At 37.2% G+C, this 18,608-nt stretch overlaps 2 protein-coding genes and 1 pseudogene across 8 annotated transcripts; 2 read left to right on the forward strand and 1 right to left on the reverse strand.

Annotated features, from left to right (window-relative positions):
• Positions 1 to 278: 278 nt before the first annotated feature.
• Positions 279 to 2,956, forward strand: LOC149045626 (protocadherin beta-11-like). The gene is made up of 3 exons (XM_089205928.1): positions 279 to 1,146; positions 1,620 to 1,705; positions 2,705 to 2,956. Exons 1-3 carry the CDS (start codon positions 279 to 281, stop codon positions 2,954 to 2,956), a joined length of 1,206 nt encoding a protein of 401 aa, XP_089062054.1.
• Positions 2,705 to 16,552, forward strand: LOC113684879 (cadherin EGF LAG seven-pass G-type receptor 2-like). Of its 7 annotated transcripts, XM_089207387.1 has the most exons (9): positions 2,705 to 3,328; positions 4,421 to 4,564; positions 8,403 to 8,527; positions 9,317 to 9,603; positions 12,106 to 12,391; positions 12,956 to 13,104; positions 14,150 to 14,218; positions 14,810 to 15,106; positions 15,443 to 15,520. In XM_089207387.1, the coding sequence occupies exons 2-5, from the start codon at positions 4,505 to 4,507 to the stop codon at positions 12,177 to 12,179; spliced, it is 546 nt and encodes a 181-aa protein (XP_089063513.1). In that variant the 5' UTR covers positions 2,705 to 3,328; positions 4,421 to 4,504; the 3' UTR covers positions 12,180 to 12,391; positions 12,956 to 13,104; positions 14,150 to 14,218; positions 14,810 to 15,106; positions 15,443 to 15,520. The 7 variants fall into 7 exon arrangements, 6 of the variants coding, with proteins under 6 accessions (XP_089063513.1, XP_089063512.1, XP_089063511.1 ...); XM_089207386.1 differs by lacking the exon at positions 15,443 to 15,520 and having other exon boundaries at positions 14,810 to 15,279; XM_089207385.1 differs by lacking the exon at positions 15,443 to 15,520 and having other exon boundaries at positions 15,047 to 15,279.
• Positions 16,553 to 16,660: 108 nt separating this feature from the next.
• LOC149045627 (uncharacterized) lies at positions 16,661 to 17,267 on the reverse strand (annotated as a pseudogene).
• Between the last annotated feature and the right edge of the window lie 1,341 nt (positions 17,268 to 18,608).

Raw genomic sequence — 18,608 nt, forward strand, 5'->3', positions numbered from 1 at the left:
TCGATAAAACGCAAACAATTTTGCCAAGAAGGTACGCCGATTTCGTCGTCGACCACAGAAAACAGCTCCCCGTTTCTCCAGCGCTCAGTTAATTGCTAAGGTTAGAGAAAATCGTTCCGTAGGAACAAGCGTTACAACGATTCAAGCACAAGATACGAACAATGGGTACGCGGGGAAAATTAAATCCTCGATGGAAGCGTCCCAGAATTTACTCAGTCAGTCGTTCTTTGGTATCGATCCTAACACGGGATTAATAAAAACTTCAGCTTCTTTAGATCATGAAAAGATGCCGACGCACTATTTTTTGTATCAAGGCCGAATACGAACAAGATAGATCGTTGTATGCTGAAGCAGACCTGACCATATATGTCGATGATGTAAACGACAACACGGCGAACTTCGAATCATCCTCCTACAGCAAAGTCATACCAGAGGATATTTATATCGGAAAGACAGTCCTTGATGTGCGGGTGCACGATTTAGATACGGGTTCCAATGCAGATATCCGTTACAACATCATAAATAATAGTGGTGTTAACAGTGCATTTGCAATTGGTCAAAGTAGTGGTTCAATAACTATTGACAAACATCTGGATCGAGAAACTGTACAGCAATACCCCCTTACTTTCCAGGCAAGTGATAGTGCATCCCCTCCTAAGACAGACCAGGCCACTGTGCGAATTACTGTTACTGATGTCAATGACTGTGTTCCTCAATTTTTAAAGAGAGAATACTCCAAAAAGATTCCTGAAAACATCAAAACAGGGGAGCTAGTTTTGACTGTAAGTGCATCAGATGAGGACCTTGGCACCAATGGTGAAGTCACCTACAATTTTAGCAGTGGTAAAGACCAGGAACTTTTTTCTATCAATCATCTTAATGGTCAGATCAAAGTAAACAAGAAACTTGACTACGAGTATATTCCAGTGCATGCACTTTTTGTGATGGCTCAAGACAAAGGCGAATCACCAAATTACAATGAAACCTCAGTGGAGATATATCTTATTGATGTCAATGACAATGTACCTCAGTTTGTAAATTCTGATTTTCAAGAAATGGTCTCAGAATGTTGGAGTGTAGGACACACCTTTATATCTGTTACTGCATTTGACGCAGATGGTACAAACAAACAGATCATTTACAGAAGTGAGTGCAACCGATCATGGTAATCCTCCGTTTAAAGGAACATTATCTACTCCTTCGCTAAAAATGGCAAATATATCTAATTTACTGTTTGATGTTTCATCACGAGTTACATGTGTAAGTAAACCTCAAATAGGGTAATTTAGTATTATCAACTGAGTTGGTAACATAAATTGGCCACCATAAAGAGTTATAAAGCTGATGTTTCGAGTGTTAGCCCATTGTCATGGCTCTGAGAAAGGGCCAAGGCTTGAAACATTAGCTTTGTAGTTCTTTAAGGTAGCCAATCTATACGTTATCAACTCAGTTGATAATAATGAATTACCCTGTTCCTCCACCAATGCAGTACCATAGTTTCTTTAGAAACTTGCCCCTCTTAACCCCCAAATACTTGCATGTAGTGCATGTAGACAGAATCAGTCCAATAACATATTTCAATTTCAGGTGTTCATTTGTATTCCCCTGTTGTTTTGTAGACATTTATAGCTTAGTAATCCCTATCCCTTTGCTGCTTAACATCAGTATACAAGTTCTCCATACTGTTCTCTATACATCTTCAATGGTACAAACCCTCTGCTGCTTAACATCAGTATACAAGTTCTCTATACTGTTCTCTACACATTTTCAATGGTACAAACCCTCTGCTGCATAACATCAGTATACAAGTTCTCCATACTGTTCTCTATACATTTTCAATGGTACAAACCCTCTGCTGCATAACATCAGTATACAAGTTCTCCATACTGTTCTCTTTACATTTTCAATGGTACAAACCCTCTGCTGCTTAACATCAGTATACAAGTTATCCATACTGTTCTCTTTACATTTTCAACCAACAAGGAGAATTTGTAGAACAATGAAGAGTTTCTTGGGTTTGTGATCATTTCCTTTTTTCTCATGACCTCAATGTTTGATCCAGAGGTAAAACTGTTGGGAGTAATTAGATGTTTATCATTCTTAGGGATTAAAGGGGTAAAGATGTAAAAATTGTAGCTTTTTTTTACGACATTCCAAATCTTTTTTTACGTAAAATTCATGTAAAGCTACACTGTCTAACACTGGTGCATGTCTAAAATTTGTTAACATGTTTTAGCAAGAGTGGGTGAAGAAAAATCTAATCAGTGACACTCTTGGCTGCTTCTTGTGTTCATTTTTTTTTTGTTCTATTTACATTTGGACATCTGCTGTGATCGGAACAGACCCATGGGAACATTGAATGTGTTTGTTTTTACATAATAATAAAAGCACAATGTTGTTGGCTGTCTACAGCCTAACATCAGTATGCATATTCTCCACACTGTTGTCTATACATTTCCTAAGGTGCTGATGAGGAAAATTTGATAAACCATCAAGAGCTTCTCTTGTTTATGATCATTTCCTTTATTCTTGTGACCTTACTGTGTGATTCTGGGGGATATTTTAAGGAGAAATTAGATGCTAGTCACTCTTAGGGGTTAAAGGGTTGATAGGTTTCAAGTACAGGTATTGATTAAGCCATTTATGATCGTGTTCTTATAAATATTTTTGGTTGTTGTTGTTGTTTTTTTCAATACTCATCTAGGTGATGGAGGTGGTGCTTTTCAAATTGATAACAATCAGGGAGTCATCAGAACTTGATCATGAAACAATTCCCGAATATGAACTGACTGTGGTTGCTGCCGACAAAGGCAGACCATCAATGAAGTCAACTGTGAAAGTCAAGATAACACTGGAAGATGTTTGTGACAGTAAACCAATATTTGAAAAGGGTTCGTATGTAGTGTTTCTTGATGAAGATGTGAGAATGCGTTCCAATGGAACGAGTGCAAACTAATTACAGATGCCCCTGTGCTACTGACTATTGAGGAGAAAGTTGCAACACAGGTTTAAACTTGTGCTACTCCAATCCTTGTGGAAACAATGGGAAGTGTGTGTGTGTGTGTAGAGGAAGGCTACTCTTGTATATGCAATCCAGGAAGAGCTGGTGTAAACTGTGAGATTGACATGTCAAAGAGCAAGTGTCCTACAGACTCAAAAGCCACAGAAAATCATCTAGATGCAAATCCATGCCATAGTGATGGTGGTTGTAAAAATGTTCTTGGAAGCAGGTTCACCTGTCAGTGCAAAGATTTGAATGAAGTTGATGGGTCACTGTGCCAACTGAAAAGGTGCAGTTTTGAAAAAGGATCATTTGTTGCCTTTCCTGGTAAGGATTTATTTGTAGTTACATGTTCTATAATTCCTAGAATAAGCTCTTCTACTTTAGTAAGCACCCCTTTTAAAACTTGCCACCTCTGCATGACTGCATGGGCCACTTGATACTTCAGTGGACTTTACTCTTTTTTACTGAATTTGACTGAATTTCACACAGGATTGAAAATGGATGAAAAACTGACAGACAGAATTAAGATACAATGAATTTTTGAATGTTGAGGTTTTTAAAGTTAAGTGCTGGTGTTGTGTAATGGATAGATTATTGATATGGGAGGTGACTTGAAATCAAACAAGTTAGTCACATATACTATGTTAGGAGCATTGTGTTCCAATCCAGGTGCATACTTCTACCTTGTGTTGGAGGATGGAATTTCAATTGTTGTGAGGCTTTTTGTGAGTTTAAATGTATTGGTTTACTATCCTTCATGTAGCTCCTTCTAAAAGGTAATTTTATGTTAACCCTTTTCACCCAAACATCAGTACCCATATTCTCCATACTGTTCTCTGTACATTTCCTAAGTTAACCCTATAACTCCCAAGATCTGATTGTTAATTCTCCCCTGTAGCTGCTATACATTTCCTTGTAAATTAGTTATGAGAACTTGGTGCTACAGTAGATCAGGATAGCAGCTTCTACAGTACCACTCGTATATACGTTAACTGCGCAAAGGAATTTGATGCACTCCAACACAGAGTAGTCAAACGCACGGTCAAGAAAAATGCGCGATTCATGTGCCTTTGTTATTCAGTGCTATAATTTTTTTTTTGTATTTCATTGATATGTGAAACAAAGGACTTAGGGGTTTGAAAAAGCTGTACCTGATAAGTTTGAATTTTCTCGTTACTTGTTTGCTGAAGAATGTATGGATATTGTAGGGAGAAGTTTTATGTCAATCACTTCTGGGAGTTAAAGGGTTAATGACAAGGAGACTGTACAACAATCAAGAGCTTCTTTAGCTGGTGATCATTTCCTTTATTCTTGGGACTTTAATGAGTGATTTAGGGGTGATATTGCAATGAGAAATTAGATGCTGGTCACTCTTAGGGGTGAATGGATGATAATGATGACGTTAATTTTTCCTAGCACTGAAACAAAGATGGCATTTACACATACAGATGGAGTTTGCCACCACTGTGCACAGTGGGCTCTTGCTCCTCAACGGACGGTATGATGGAAAACACAACTTTATTGCCATGGAGGTGCCAGGCAAGGACAAGTTTGGTTCAGGTTGTCACTGTTTTCCCACAAAGTTATTGTTACATCAAATGTAAATGGTGGTGTCATTGATGGCAATTGGCACAAAGTAGAAGTGGCATTTCAGAACAGGTTAAGAATCTTTTTTGAAAAAAAATTTGCGATATGAATTCCATTTTGTTTGTGTATATGCACATGAATGTCGAGTTATATTTTATTTCATCAAGAACCTTTTATACCATGTAAGTCTTCTGTTCAGTTAACCCTTTAACTCCCAAGATCTGAGTGTCAATTCTCCCCTCTAGCTGCTGTTCATTTTCTTTAAATTAGTTACAAGAATCTGGTAGTATCAGATCAAGATATCAACTTTGAGTATTCTTGTTACCTGTGTAATGGATAATGTTTGGATATTATAATTATGTGTTTGTTACTTCTGGGAGTTGAAGGGTGAAGGAGGCAATGAGAAATTCAATTTATTTTGTATCACAGTCTGTTACTTTTTTTCTGGTACTTTACAATTTGCAAAGTTCTGAACTAGATGTTACTTTAAATTTGCAAACTAATTCAAACTGACATGTACCTACAGGTAAAGTGTAAAACTAAAGATTGGAGCTTTTCTAGAGCATTATTCACATAATGGTGTCAATATGTTTATGAGTGTCCTGTGATTTTGTGGCTTTAACTTTTTTACTCTAAAGGTTACATGTATTTTTGGTGGCCAATAACCTGTAGACAACTCTTGTATAATTTGAGGGTAAATATGTTAACTTCAGTTGTTAAGATTCAAGTGTCAAGGGTCATGTCTCAAACATATCTGACCAGTTACCGCGGTATTTGCTGGTTGCACAATTGTGTGTTTGGTTGCTCAATATCAGAAAAAAATGGCCAAAAATTGTATTATTTATGGAATTGTTTACTGATTTGAAGAGTGCAGTTTTGGAGTGGTGTATGTTACACAATACTTTTCACTTGACATTCCTTACAATGCACAAATTCCAATCATTTAAATTGATTAGAGAGCCTTATCTCTTAGAGTTGAAAATTGTTTTTTTTTTTTTTAAGGAACAATTTCATAAAATCACGCACTCAATCTTGATTAAATTTCACTGCATGGAAGCCAAAACCTGATAAAAATCTAAAACATATGTTTTTCATCAGTGATTAAACAAACTACCCAAAAGACATAATCAACTTTGCAATTATCTGCTTCTCTGTGCTAATACTTTGATAGATATTACTGGACTATTTTATAGAGCATTTCAATTAGGGTAAAACTCTTGACTTCAAGAAAATTTTCATGAAAAACAACACTTGCCCGTTTTTCCTCTTGGTCATCCATAAAAAAAAAAAGAAAAAAACAATTCCACACAAGACAAAGACAAAAAAACAAACTTGAAATTTTCATATGAAAACAACTACTACCTTCATTGATAACCTCTGAACTTAAAGAAAGTCAAAACGTAAAGGAATGAAGATAAATATTTCCTTCTCAGATCAATAATCAAAAAATCATTTTGGAAGTATCACAGCTTCTTCAGAGCAACAAGCTGTTTAAGTTTAGAAAAAAACAAAGAGAACTCCTGCAGTGATAAGCAATTCAAAATTTCAACCTGGCACAGCTATAATTACCTGTGTTTTAATGATCTTGCCAAACATTGTATACAAATGAACAAATTGACCACACAAGGATTGAAAGTCTTAACCCTTTACACCCTAACATCAGTATGCATATTCTCCTTACTGTTCTCTATACATTTCCTAAGGTGCTGGCAAGGAGAATTTGTCCAGCAATCAAGAGGTTCTTCAACTGATTATCATTTCATTTATTCCCACGACCTAAATGTTTGATTCAAGGATGACATTGAAAGGAGAAATTTAATGCTGGTCACTCTCAGTGATTAAAGGGTCAAAGAAGGGCAGCGAAAGTAATAAGAAGGAAAAAAAAGAACAATCTGGGGATAGAAAAAACACATACAGTACATATGCTTAAGTATGTATGAGAGAACATCAGAAGTGCGAATCCAAAGGTTGTAATTTCAACTCTGAGAATTCAGAGTGCTTTTAGTCTGAGTATGAATACAAGGATGAATACATCATCTTTCACACAAATGAATGCATTCCTGTAATCTTGAATATTTAAAACTAGGAATCAAATGAACATAAAATAGTTACAGGGTGAGGCCATGTTACAATGATATTGTGCACATCATTTATTTCATTCTTTGTGCTAAAAAACAACATAAGTAGGGGCTGGACAAAAATTGGGACATTAAGTCCTGTCTCTCCAGTTGCTATTTGTTATTTATTGGGGAGAATTCAAAGTTACTTGTTTTCCATTGCAATAGCGCTGAGTGGTGTGCAATGAAAATGCATGACCTATAGGTAATTCATTGTATTCTTTCAAAAGTAATTACAAGTTGAAGTATAACTTGCATTTTTTTAAAGAAATGAAAAGGTCATGGGAAAATAATGGGCATCACACAACAAAGAGTTTGAACTTGTGAGAAAATACTAAAATATATCAATCCCTTTTGAATGTTGTTGATACTGAATTTTTAACTTAGAGAAAAGAAAACAAAAAGACTTTGGAATTATTTCTCTTCCGGTGTAGGCATGGCAATTACTGGTAGAAACTAAATAATCTGCGGCTGATAAGGGAGAGCCTGGATATTCCAAAACTGCATCACTGTAGATGTAAAATCTCATTGAAATAACAGTTGTGGACCATTAATGTAAAAGAATGTAGTTGAGCCCAAAAAACTTTTGGAGGGCATAATATGTGGTAGTGGAGTGCTACTGTTATCAGTTCTATACAGAATCCTAATCAGATCTTTTTTTTTCAAACTTGAATCTTTCATCTAAGACTGCCTAGTTTTAACAATTAGAATTTTCCATCTAGGTTTTTCCTCTATCATTTCCTCATCATGTCTTCGTACATTGTACAACTGTATAACCAGCATGCCCTCATCTGAATGAAAAGTAGCCTAGGCCACTTTAATTTTGTCAGATAATTCTACAAATTGGCTAAAAAAAATGATCTGATCTCAGATGCCTGAAGGATAACTCAATAAATATCTCATCTTTCTGCCCTTAATTCAGTAAGTGACTTTCCTGAGATGAACCTTTTAATTATTAGAAGTGATTAACATGTAACTTCTCCCAATGGTATCCATACATAATTATTAGAAGTGATTAACATGTAACTTCTCCCTATGGTATCCATACATAATTATTAGAAGTGATTAACATGTAACTTCTCCCTATGGTACCATACATAATTCTGCAAACAGGTAATAAGAATACTCAGACTTATCAGTTACAGTTGTCTTCTTGATCTGACACCAAATCCTTGTAACTACAACTGTAATTTAAAAGGGGATGTGTAGCAGCAAGAGGGGAGAATTAACAATCACATCTTAGGAGTTAAAGGTTAAACTGCTATGTACATATATTGGAGGATTTAAGGGTTTTGACCTTTCAGCGAACAACACTTTCACCTTTACCTGTAACCCTTTAACTCTCAAGATCTCATTTATAATTTTCCTTACTGTCTGCCATATAGTTCTTCTGAAGCTAGTTTGGGGAATTTGGTAATGGATCAAGTAATAATACCTAATTAAGATTTTTCTTATTCACATCATGTGTCTGCTTGATATTGTGTTGATATTGTAAGGAGAAATTCTGTCTTGTTCACTCATGGGAGTTAAAGGGTTAACCCCCTGTTAAAATCCAGTATCCCAAGTTATCTTGTGTTTTACTTTGATGATCTCAGAGTTAGTCTTCACTTTATATTGAAAACATTTAATACATACAAGGATAAGTAATCCTTTTTTGAAGTGTTTTTTACCCAGTAAATCATTTTTTTTTTCAGACTGGCATAATCATTGTTGACAACTGTAAACTTGCAGTGGCAGTGAATTTTGGGACCAAAGCAGCCTTCTTCCCATTTGCTCTAGCACAGCAGCTTCAAATTAAAGATGAATCGGAAAATTACAGGTATATTAAATTTTTTATGTAAATGCACACCATCAAGAAAGACCCAAGGAGTAGGCAGAGTGGCTGAGTGCTAAGGGTGCTGGCCACCTGCTTAGGGACTTGTCATCCTGTTGTCCCAGGTTGTAGTTCTCCATTCTGCTACTCACTGGATTTGTTTTCAGTTGCACTGAGTTCCACTCGTTGGCTTTGCTCTGTTTAAAGCCAATTTGTCTGCCTTTTACTAGTTGGGGTTCTTAAAAACTGTGTTGATGTTTATTTACTATGTTTATTTCTAATTTGTTTGAATTAATTATTTCTAAAATTTGTAAGCAAATTCAGATTAGAGAAATAATGTACATCATATGAACTGTTAATAGTGTTATTATTATTATTATTAATTGTCATTATTATTGTAATTATTAATTATTGTTATTATCATCAGAGGTTTAGGTATTTATAAGCGGGTCAATACATGCAATAATTTTAGTATAGTTGGTGACCTTTATTGTAAGATGTTTTGACATGTTCTTGACCCCAAGCAGTGATTTTTGTCAGATTACTTATGTCAAACTGCTGTTGGAGCTCTCGTTTTTGGGAGTCAAAGGGTCAACTGTAATCTTGAGGGCTAGAACTTCCTGATCAGTGTGCTTTGATCACAAGTGTACACTTTTTGCAGTACTTGACCTATACATAATAATAGATATCTACTTACTTTTTAAATTCTCAAAGTCGTGTATGGAATGTTTTCGTGTTTGGAATAAAAAGCAAACTGCAAATAGCAACACTGTGATCCTTTTTTTTTTTTTTTAGCTCCTTGGATCTGACAGGCCCTCTTTTTCTCGGTGGGCTCGTGCAGCCACCAGTTAAATTCCCAGTCCTCTACAAACATTTCACTAGCGGCATCAGAAATGTTTACATCGATCACAAGTTCTTGGACCTCAGTCAGCCATTGTACAACAACGGAACCAGTGCTAAATGTAAAGCAATGGGTAACACGTACGCATATAAACCTTGTAAGCGAGGCACGTGTTTTAATATACTTGGTTCTCGCCGGTGTGACTGCTCCACTAGGTTTGATGGAAGTCGCTGTGAAACAGGTATTGAATTATTCTTTATGGATATGTAAGTGAACTTTCCTCTGGCACTTACTTTAGTTTGAAGCGTTCGGAAGAGTACGGAATCTTTTGGAATCTTTTCAAATGCTTGGTATCTATAGTACTACTCGTGTATACGTTAACTGCGCAGACGAATTTCATGCGCTCTGACGCAGGGTAGTCAGACGCGTATATACGATTTTTTTGCGCGCACGGTCGAAAAAAAAAATGCGCGATTCACGTGTCTTTGTTATTCAGTGCTATAAGTTTCTTTTGTATTTCATTGTTGTATGAAACAAAGGACTTCAAGGTTTGAAAAAGCGGCGAGAAGACAACGGAAATTTTACATAATGAAAAAAAGCTATCACGTTACACTAGCGCAAGTCGCGTCGCTTCGCGAATTTTTCGCATAACGAGCAGTAGCAGTAGATTTGCTTGATTTGAGTTGTTGATGAATCAGCTGGGAAAGAAAATGTCACTTGCTTAAGGCATCGAAACACGAGTTTCATTGAGCAAGTAACGAAACAAATATGAGGGGACGCAAGCGGCCTCAACTGTAAGTACTTTTTAGAAATGCTGGGATATTATCCTAGCATTCGTTACATTCCGAGCTGCGTCATTATAATGACATTTCTGTGACATACGCACGGGTTTTGACACTCTCGCGCAGCTCGGAATGTAACGAATGCTAGGATAATATCCCAGCATTTCTAAAAAGTACTTACAGTTGAGGCCGCTTGCGTCCCCTCATATTTGTTTCGTTACTTGCTCAATGAAACTCGTACTTTCGGTCTATAGACCGAAAGTACGCCAGATGAGGGCGAATAGATCGTGTGGATATATTTCTCTTTATAATCTACAATGTAACGCAAAGGAACCGGCCGAGGAATAAAGGCACTATTGATTGCGTGTGAAACAAAAGCATTAGCTGATGACATTTTGATATCAGGCATTAATTCATTTATCTTCTCATATTTATTCGCCCTCATCTGGCGTACTTTAGGTCTAGTGACATTTCTGACATACGCACGGATTTTGACACTCTCGCGCACCTCGGAATGTTAGGAATGCTAGGATAATATCCTAGCATTTCTAAAAAGTACTTACAGTTGAGGCCGCTTGCGTCCCCTCATGACTCACTAATATACTTCTCAACTATTCATTGCAATCAGCGCTCCCTAAGATGTTTACGTCGCGGAATGTAAACAATTTGGTGTTTGCATCGCAGGTTATGATTTCTTCGATACTTCAAACCTACCTCGATCATCTTCAGTGAGGATCAGAAAGAAAATATACTTTTTAAGAATGTGAATGGTGTTCTGTTTTATTCATTGCAATTGGCACCCGCTTCAGTGTTTACACCGGAATGTAGACAGTTTCATTTCACACCGCTCGTGATGTTTTGTTTGATTGCGGAGCGCGTCATATCACAACGATGAAAGGTTAAGTTTTAGTAAATCGTGTAAATATATATTAGTCACCTTCGGAAAGTTATTCCTGCCGTAGTCCAACTTGAAGGAAGAGCGTCGGGATACTAAAAGCTTCCATAATAAACAAACGGCTCCTTTAGGAGCCACCAATTTTACAAAAGTCTCTGATTACCGTGTTGAACTACACAAGTTCGATTATTGTCGTCTTGATGTTTTGCCTAATTACACGCACCGATGAGTCTTAAACAAACTTGAACTACATGTATCCTTGCGCGTTTAATTCGCGTTTTTCGGTTAACGTATACGCGAGCGGTACTGTAAGATGCAGACAACAGTTCATGAGTTGTGCATGATAAAAGACACCTTATGAGCATTTTAATTTATGCGGTTCCTTGTTATGAGAAATATATCGTTGAGTTTATCTGAGTCAGTGGATCTTCAATTAATAAATGCACGTACTTAATCACCGGTATTTTCGCCTTGAATTATCGATCCATACCAGATTTTGACCCGACAGTTCTGAGAAAAGAGCAAAAAATCAGTTTTACTGTACATCTGACGAAGATCTGCCGAAGATCTGCCGGTTTCAAAAACACTGTGAACAATCCTCAGAGTTGAAAGATTCCCTTCCTTAACGTTAAGGGCCGAGTTCCTCAAATACTGTCTTCAGTTGTGTCAGCAATTTGTTTCTTAACCCTTTCACTGCCAAGATATCATTGGTGATTCTCCTTTCTGTCTCTCATACAATTCTTATGATGTTAGTTCTGAGAATTTAATATTGGATCCATTGATAATTCCTTAATTGGTATTTTTCTTTATTCTCGTCTCTGGTCTGCTTGTCTACAATTCACACAAATTAGTTTAGAGAATTTTGTATTGGATCAGCTAGCTATCCCCGAATTGATGTTTTTCTTTATTCTCATTGCTTATCTGGTTGATATTGTTTTAATTTTGTAAGGAGAAATACTGTCTTGGTCACTCATGGGAATTTAAGGGTTAAATTGGAGAGAAATGGTCCAACTCGGTTACCCGTTTATATGAGGAGACACTAAACTCCCTCTTTCCCTATCCGTAGGGGTTTTTGTCGGGAGCACTGAGATCAACATGAACTCTGGAGTCAATCACAAAACAGCATCCATCTGGTTGTGAAGAGAAAATGAGAAGCCACTGCTCATCGAACCCTTGTCCAGACTACAGCACATGCCAAGAGGAATTCGACTCCTACAAATGCATATGTCCCGTAGGTTACGGTGGTAAACATTGCGTGCGTGTATGTTCTCTTAAGCCGTGCCGACATGGCAAATGTGAAAGTTCAAACCATGGAAAGGGATTCCGATGTGTTTGTCCTCAACAGTACACTGGTAAGTGGATTTTTTTTTTTTTTTCATTTTTTATCTTATTATTATTATTATTTTTTCATTTAAAGTTATTCCCTATTGGACATTTGTGGGTACCATTTTAATGCAAACAAAGTTGTTATAAATGAAATAAATGAGTAAATAAATAGTGAATAATACATGGGCGCGCGTAGATATGGAATTTCCCTTCGAGAGTTTCATTCGATAGCTCACGGTTTTGGTGTTTGAGGACAGTCTCGAAGGATCTTTTACACTAGGGTCAAATGTGAGAGATGTTTAACTCTCAATGATCTCTACAGCGAAACCATGACGACGTGCGATCAATGTGCAAATTCCTAGCTGTGTTAAAAGGCACGACTAATGCACGAGTAATGCAAAGCCGCAAAATCACTCCAGGGCGAGTTAACAAATAAAAAAATCCTAATGATTTGCGGGCGAACTGGTACTGGTGATTAGGCGCGAACTTGCTGTGGGGCGAATTCACCAGTTAACGATATGCAACGCAAATCTCTCACTGTTGAACTTAAGATTCACTTAGAGTTTTAATGTTTTGTATAATTTCTTAAGGGAATTTTATGAGGTCCGCATGGAGATACCCTGTCGAGATAAGTACTTTGGTGCTTCAAGTATAGGCGTCTGTGGTCCGTGTAAATGTGAAGTGGGGAATGAATCTGAGTCCAGTTTGTAACAAGTCTACGAGAGAGTGCTACTGTAATGTAAGTACCAAAAGGAAGAAGCTTATCAGATGAACTTTATTTAAACCGTGGAAAGTTTCGAGAGTCTAAACCAGGGAAAAAAATCAGAGCAGTTTCTGTTTTTCTTTAAGAAGTCAGGAGAACGAGGGAAACGCTTGCACCTCAAGAAACGATCCCATCATGCCTAGCTCTTAACTCTTTGACTCCCAAGAATGATTAGCATCTAATTTCTCCCTGTGATATCATCTCTGAATCAAATATTACGGTCATGAGAATGAAGGAATTGATCACCAGTTAAGGAAGCTCTAGATAGTTTAACAAATTCTCCTCGTCAGTACCTTTGGAAAGGTGAAGAGAACAGTATAGAGATTATGCATTCTGATCGTAGGGTGCATAGGGTTAACTGTACAAACATTGCCTGAACTTTTGCCACTTTCAAAGGCAGACCTTCTCGCGTGAAGAAGACCTGTTGAATCAGGTAACGCGTTCACTGCCTTATCTGTGTAAAAAGTTTTGGTGGCGGAGATAATAGTTTTATGGTGTCTAAATTTCCTATTTCTTGCCAAGTCACAAGAAACCCACAGTCAAGAAGTGAAATTGTGACTAAGAGAGCTGTTTCTAAATGATGACGTGACACAACGTACAAATTTTTAGGACGGGAAAATCCACTTTTAATTTAAGTGTGCAGCTGCGAATGTGCAGAGGAAGTTCACTGGTCAATTTTTTCACCCTGAAGAGTGACTAGCATTTACTTTTTCCTTACAATATTAGCCCTGAATGACAAAATAAGGTCATGAGAATAATGGAAATGATCAACAACTACAGAAGCTCAGGATCGTTGAACCAATTCTCCTTGTCGGCACCTCGGGAATTGTATAGAGAACAGTATGGAGAATATGTATACTGATGTTAGGGTGTAAAGGGTTAAAGAAAGTTTGCCAGAGAACGCAACCAAGAGAGTAGTTTACGGATCAAAACCGACTTTTCGATCCGGAATCCCTTGCGCTTACAATTTCTGCCTCTGTCAAGAACAACAACTTAAGTTATTATTTGATATGATCCACAGGTCCTTTTTCAGTCAGCCAGAACTCTGTTTAGCTCCGATAACAAAGATGTGTGGGACGTCGTTCAACAGGTAATAATTATTGGATCAATATCTGAGCACTTACCCTTCCCCCGACTCAAGAACGGTCAACTAATAACAAGTTATTGTTGTTTTTTGGCTAAGGGAAGGGTAGGTGTGCAGTTGCGCAGGTACTGACCTTGATCCGAATTATTTTTATTGTTGTTGTTGTTTTTTTTTGGCAAGTAATCCACGGTCGATTTGTCGCCGGTTTTTATTTCACTATGCTCTCCAATTGGCCTGTGAAACTCGCGCCCTTTCATCTAGTCGCTTTACTACAAACAGAAGCCAATAATGAAGTGTTAACTGTGATCATCACACTTATTCAGAATGCACGCTACTACTAAGATATATTCAGATGTCTGTGGTCATCGCAGTAATCTTTAGTTTTAATTTTTTTCCACTTCGGCTCTAGTTTTCAAAAATAATATCAACGTCCTTTCTTTTGACTTGCACAAACCGTACAAACCGTTGACATGCGCAATCCGTAACAAACGTGGGCGGACGTCAGCTACCAAGACGCAAGTATTAATAGCTGATTGTGATAGTGCATGAAAAAGCACACAAAATTTTTCTTTTAATTAATTTGAATACTGCTCCTAGAAACGAATGACCAGTGGATTGTGACCTCCTTGTTTATATTGACACGAGCAAAAAAAAACAGATGGAAAACTTCAGTGGAAACTTGGCTAGACGTTTACCGCACTTAAAACGAGACTCGTGCAGATACAGTCGTTTTACCGAAAGCATTTTGCCCCCGGATACGATTATTACTCTCGATATTGGTAAGAAATATAATTTGTTGAGTTTGCTGTGTCTCTTGGCATTGTCTCTTTGCAGGCTAAAGAGGCCAAACATTCTGGAGTGAAGGAAGATTTGACCTTAACTAACCGGTCAAATGTAAGTACTGCCACTGATAAATGGTGGCAAGTAATGCGAAGTAATTATGTTCGCTCATTTTACCTCGCAGAACATCAACCAATGCCCTCTTCTTATACCTCACACTACCAATCACGTTCTCCGCCACACTGTTACCAATCAAATGTTTGTAATTGTGGTAGGAAAAAAGAAAACGATTTGCTCAGTTGTCAAGTTTGTTTGTCTAGTATTGACCTTGTGACTTGTGCAAGCAGCAGAGGTCTAACAAAATCAGTGTTGTGTGCACTAAAACCTGTTGTCTGTAAACAGTGCAATACTCGCTTTGCTAATAACCTATCATTGTCATCTCGTTTAAAGTTTTGCAATGCCACTGAGGTAAGAAGTGTAGCTATCAAGCCAACTTTGATAACAGTACCTAGTTTAAAGGAAGCTTTACGTAGTAGAAGATTAAGCACTGCAGGTACTAAGGAAATTCTAGTTAAGCGCCTTGAAGGTGCATTGGCTGGGGAGGGGTAGTTGAATTATTTTTTAATCAACAGTTTAAATCTCCCAAAATATTTGATTTGAAAGTTATTTTTCTTGGTCAATTTGGTGCACAATAAGGCATACTTGTTATGAGAATGATAACTAGGCTCTCAACAAATTCTGTGTACCAGTAATGTGAGTATTATACCTACTTCATAAGAAAAATATATTTAAATTGGTGCAAATTTTTTTAAATTAGCTGTGTTTGTCAGAGAGGTTAAACCTGTCCAAATGCAAAAGTACTGTTGTCACTGATATCACTTGGTATGCACTGATATATCACATATAAAACTTTATAAACCCATTATTTTTTTACCGACTTGTATTTTGTAGGCAGGGTTTCTGCTCTAATGAATTTATGGAATTTTGTACTTAAAGGTTTGAGCACTTAACCCTTTACATGCTAACAACAGCATGAATATTCTCTATACTGTTCTCAATATATTTAACGAGGTGTTGACCAGGAGAATTTGCTAAACAATCAAGAGCTTCATTAGTTAATAATTCCCTCATTCTTGTGACCTTATGTTTAATTTGGGGTTAATATTGTAAGAAGAAATTAGTTACTAGACATTGTAAGGGGTCAAAGGGTCAATAACTAATGACCCAGCATTTTGCTTATGTTGACACAATACATTTGTTTTAGTAATGGTTTGCCTTAAATAAAAGGCTCAAGAATTTGCAGCTTGATAGTTTTAAGAGTAAGATGAAGTATACACAGATAAATGAAATTTGTATCTAAAAGGAGTAATTCTGTATACTGATAGGATAATTTCATAAATGAATCAGACATCATTGTTAGTCAAATAATAAAAAAAGCTTTCAGCTGTTATGTTTGGCTAAAACCATACTTCTATTTATTTACTCCAATGTATTACAGTCTACAAGATACGAAGATTAAATTTTAAAATATCTGCTCGTATTAAAAACATGTTTCCCTCAGAACTTTGTTTCAGATTACATTCAGGTTTGTCATTCTTTTGATGTATGAAGTTTCGTGACAAGGTCTAACAAAACATTAGCAACTCCTACTGTTAATTCACTGTCAAGCTAGATAGTGTTCAAATTCAATAGCTTTTGCAAATTTGAGTCCTTTGCAAATCCTTCTCGATCATGGCGCTGCACGCAAAATGTGGTTACTACCCTTTGTTGTTTTGTTGAATAAACCATTTGCAGCGGCGTAGTTTGTGTAACAACAACAATTGACCTGCCGCTATAACTTTGAAGCGCGCGACCATCCTCGGGGATTTTCTCGAAGTGCCGCTTCCTGAGAAAATTCTCTCCTTTAAATCTCGCGAGAGACCAATTTTTTCTGCAGTGTCGAGCCTTTGGAAAGTTAGCGTTATTCTCTCACCATTCTTGGTTGTGTCCGCACTTCCCCTGTAGCCCTGTACTAAAACCCAGATATGTATAAGATTTGAAATGGCATAAAGAGAGTGATGGGCGCCATAAGGCCGGTCATTCTAGAGCGAGCGAGCTTCGTACTAATAGAGAGCCCGATCTCCTTAAGAAAGCCATCCACCAGGGGACCTACAAGCTCCAGCTTGTTGCCTGTGAGCTCTTCCAACACGGGATCAAGGTCTCTCATCCCGTAATTAGGTTTATTTTCTGCGTAACGAACCCTCCTCAACCATTCTTTCTCCGTAGAGAACTTCATCTCTAAGAAAAAAATCTGAGTAAAAAATCTGAGAGTTCATCCTCAAAATGGATCAGATCTCAAGCTGCCAAATCCATTCTTCAACCCGATTTTCCATTTTTTTTTCAATGAATTCTAGAAAAACCAGATAAATTCTGCGAATTCATCCGCAAGTGGCTGACAAATTTCGACAAATCCCCCCCAAGTGTGCAATAAATCCTACAATGATTTAGAAACAGTACTTAAAAAAAAAAAAAAAAAAAAAAAAAAAAAAAAAAAAAAAGGAACAGCCAATATCAGCGGAATCGCAATAAAATCACAATCGACTACTTCAAATTTTTTTAACGGAGGACTCGGTGCGATAGAGCGAAAACCCACAATATTCAAAATAAACAACTGAAGGCCAAAGGAAGACTTCGTGACGCAGACAAATAATTACAACTTTGATCTCTCAGCCGATCTCACCTCCAGCAGATCAGGTGAAGCGTCAAAAATACATAATTTTAGTAGGGCCTATTTACTTATTGTGAACCTGTGACGTATGGGATTAAATTAGCGCCCTGTGCGGCACCCTTCGCTGACCCCTTTGCTTATTTGCTTTATTGTGGTTTTCATTACAGAACGAAACACTCCTTCTGGACGACCTTTTCTACCTGTATAATGTAAACGCAGTACGACACATTTCTATGAATCCTCTCTAGGAACGAGGGAAGCATAGAAAAAGACAGAAAAGGACATAAATACTTGCTTGTACAGGCTAAATTATCTTGCTTGTAAACGCAGTATGAAATTAATTTCGTTCCGGAACGAAACTTGTTTGGAATTATGTAAAAGTAGGAGTAATGGGTTCCTGGTAAAAATACCTTAGGAACGGATCATCAGATTTTTGAGGGGAGTAGGGACTGGGCACAAAAAGCTGACCTCCGCGCGCTTATAGCGCAGTATAATTAAGGCAAGAAAAACTTGGGTTAGTATATGAAGAGTAACAAATGGGTTTGTTCATAAAGCCGTTGCAGAGAACATTGAAAATTAAAAATCCCACGCAGCAAATGGTAAGGGGTTCTCGAATATTTTTTCCCACGGTTTGCAAAAATGTTTGAAGGATAATTAACATGGTAGCCTCCTTTTTGTGTGAAAATATGCACGGATATTATATCGTGGGCATTTTCTGAGAGACGAACATTTTTCTTAGAGCGAAGCTCGAGGAAAACTGTGAACTTCAAGGCTATTGCTAATTAACTTGCTTTTGAAATACAGTCTTTTACCGCTAAATAGATAAAGCCAGGTAATATTCCTACCTTTCGTCCAGGGAAAAATAGAATATCTGTTTCATAACGGCCTTTGCCATCAATCTGTTAAAAA

Source organism: Pocillopora damicornis, chromosome 5, assembly GCF_964200805.1.
Source record: "Pocillopora damicornis chromosome 5, jaPocDami1.2, whole genome shotgun sequence".
In the NCBI taxonomy this organism is placed as follows: domain Eukaryota; kingdom Metazoa; phylum Cnidaria; class Anthozoa; order Scleractinia; family Pocilloporidae; genus Pocillopora; species Pocillopora damicornis.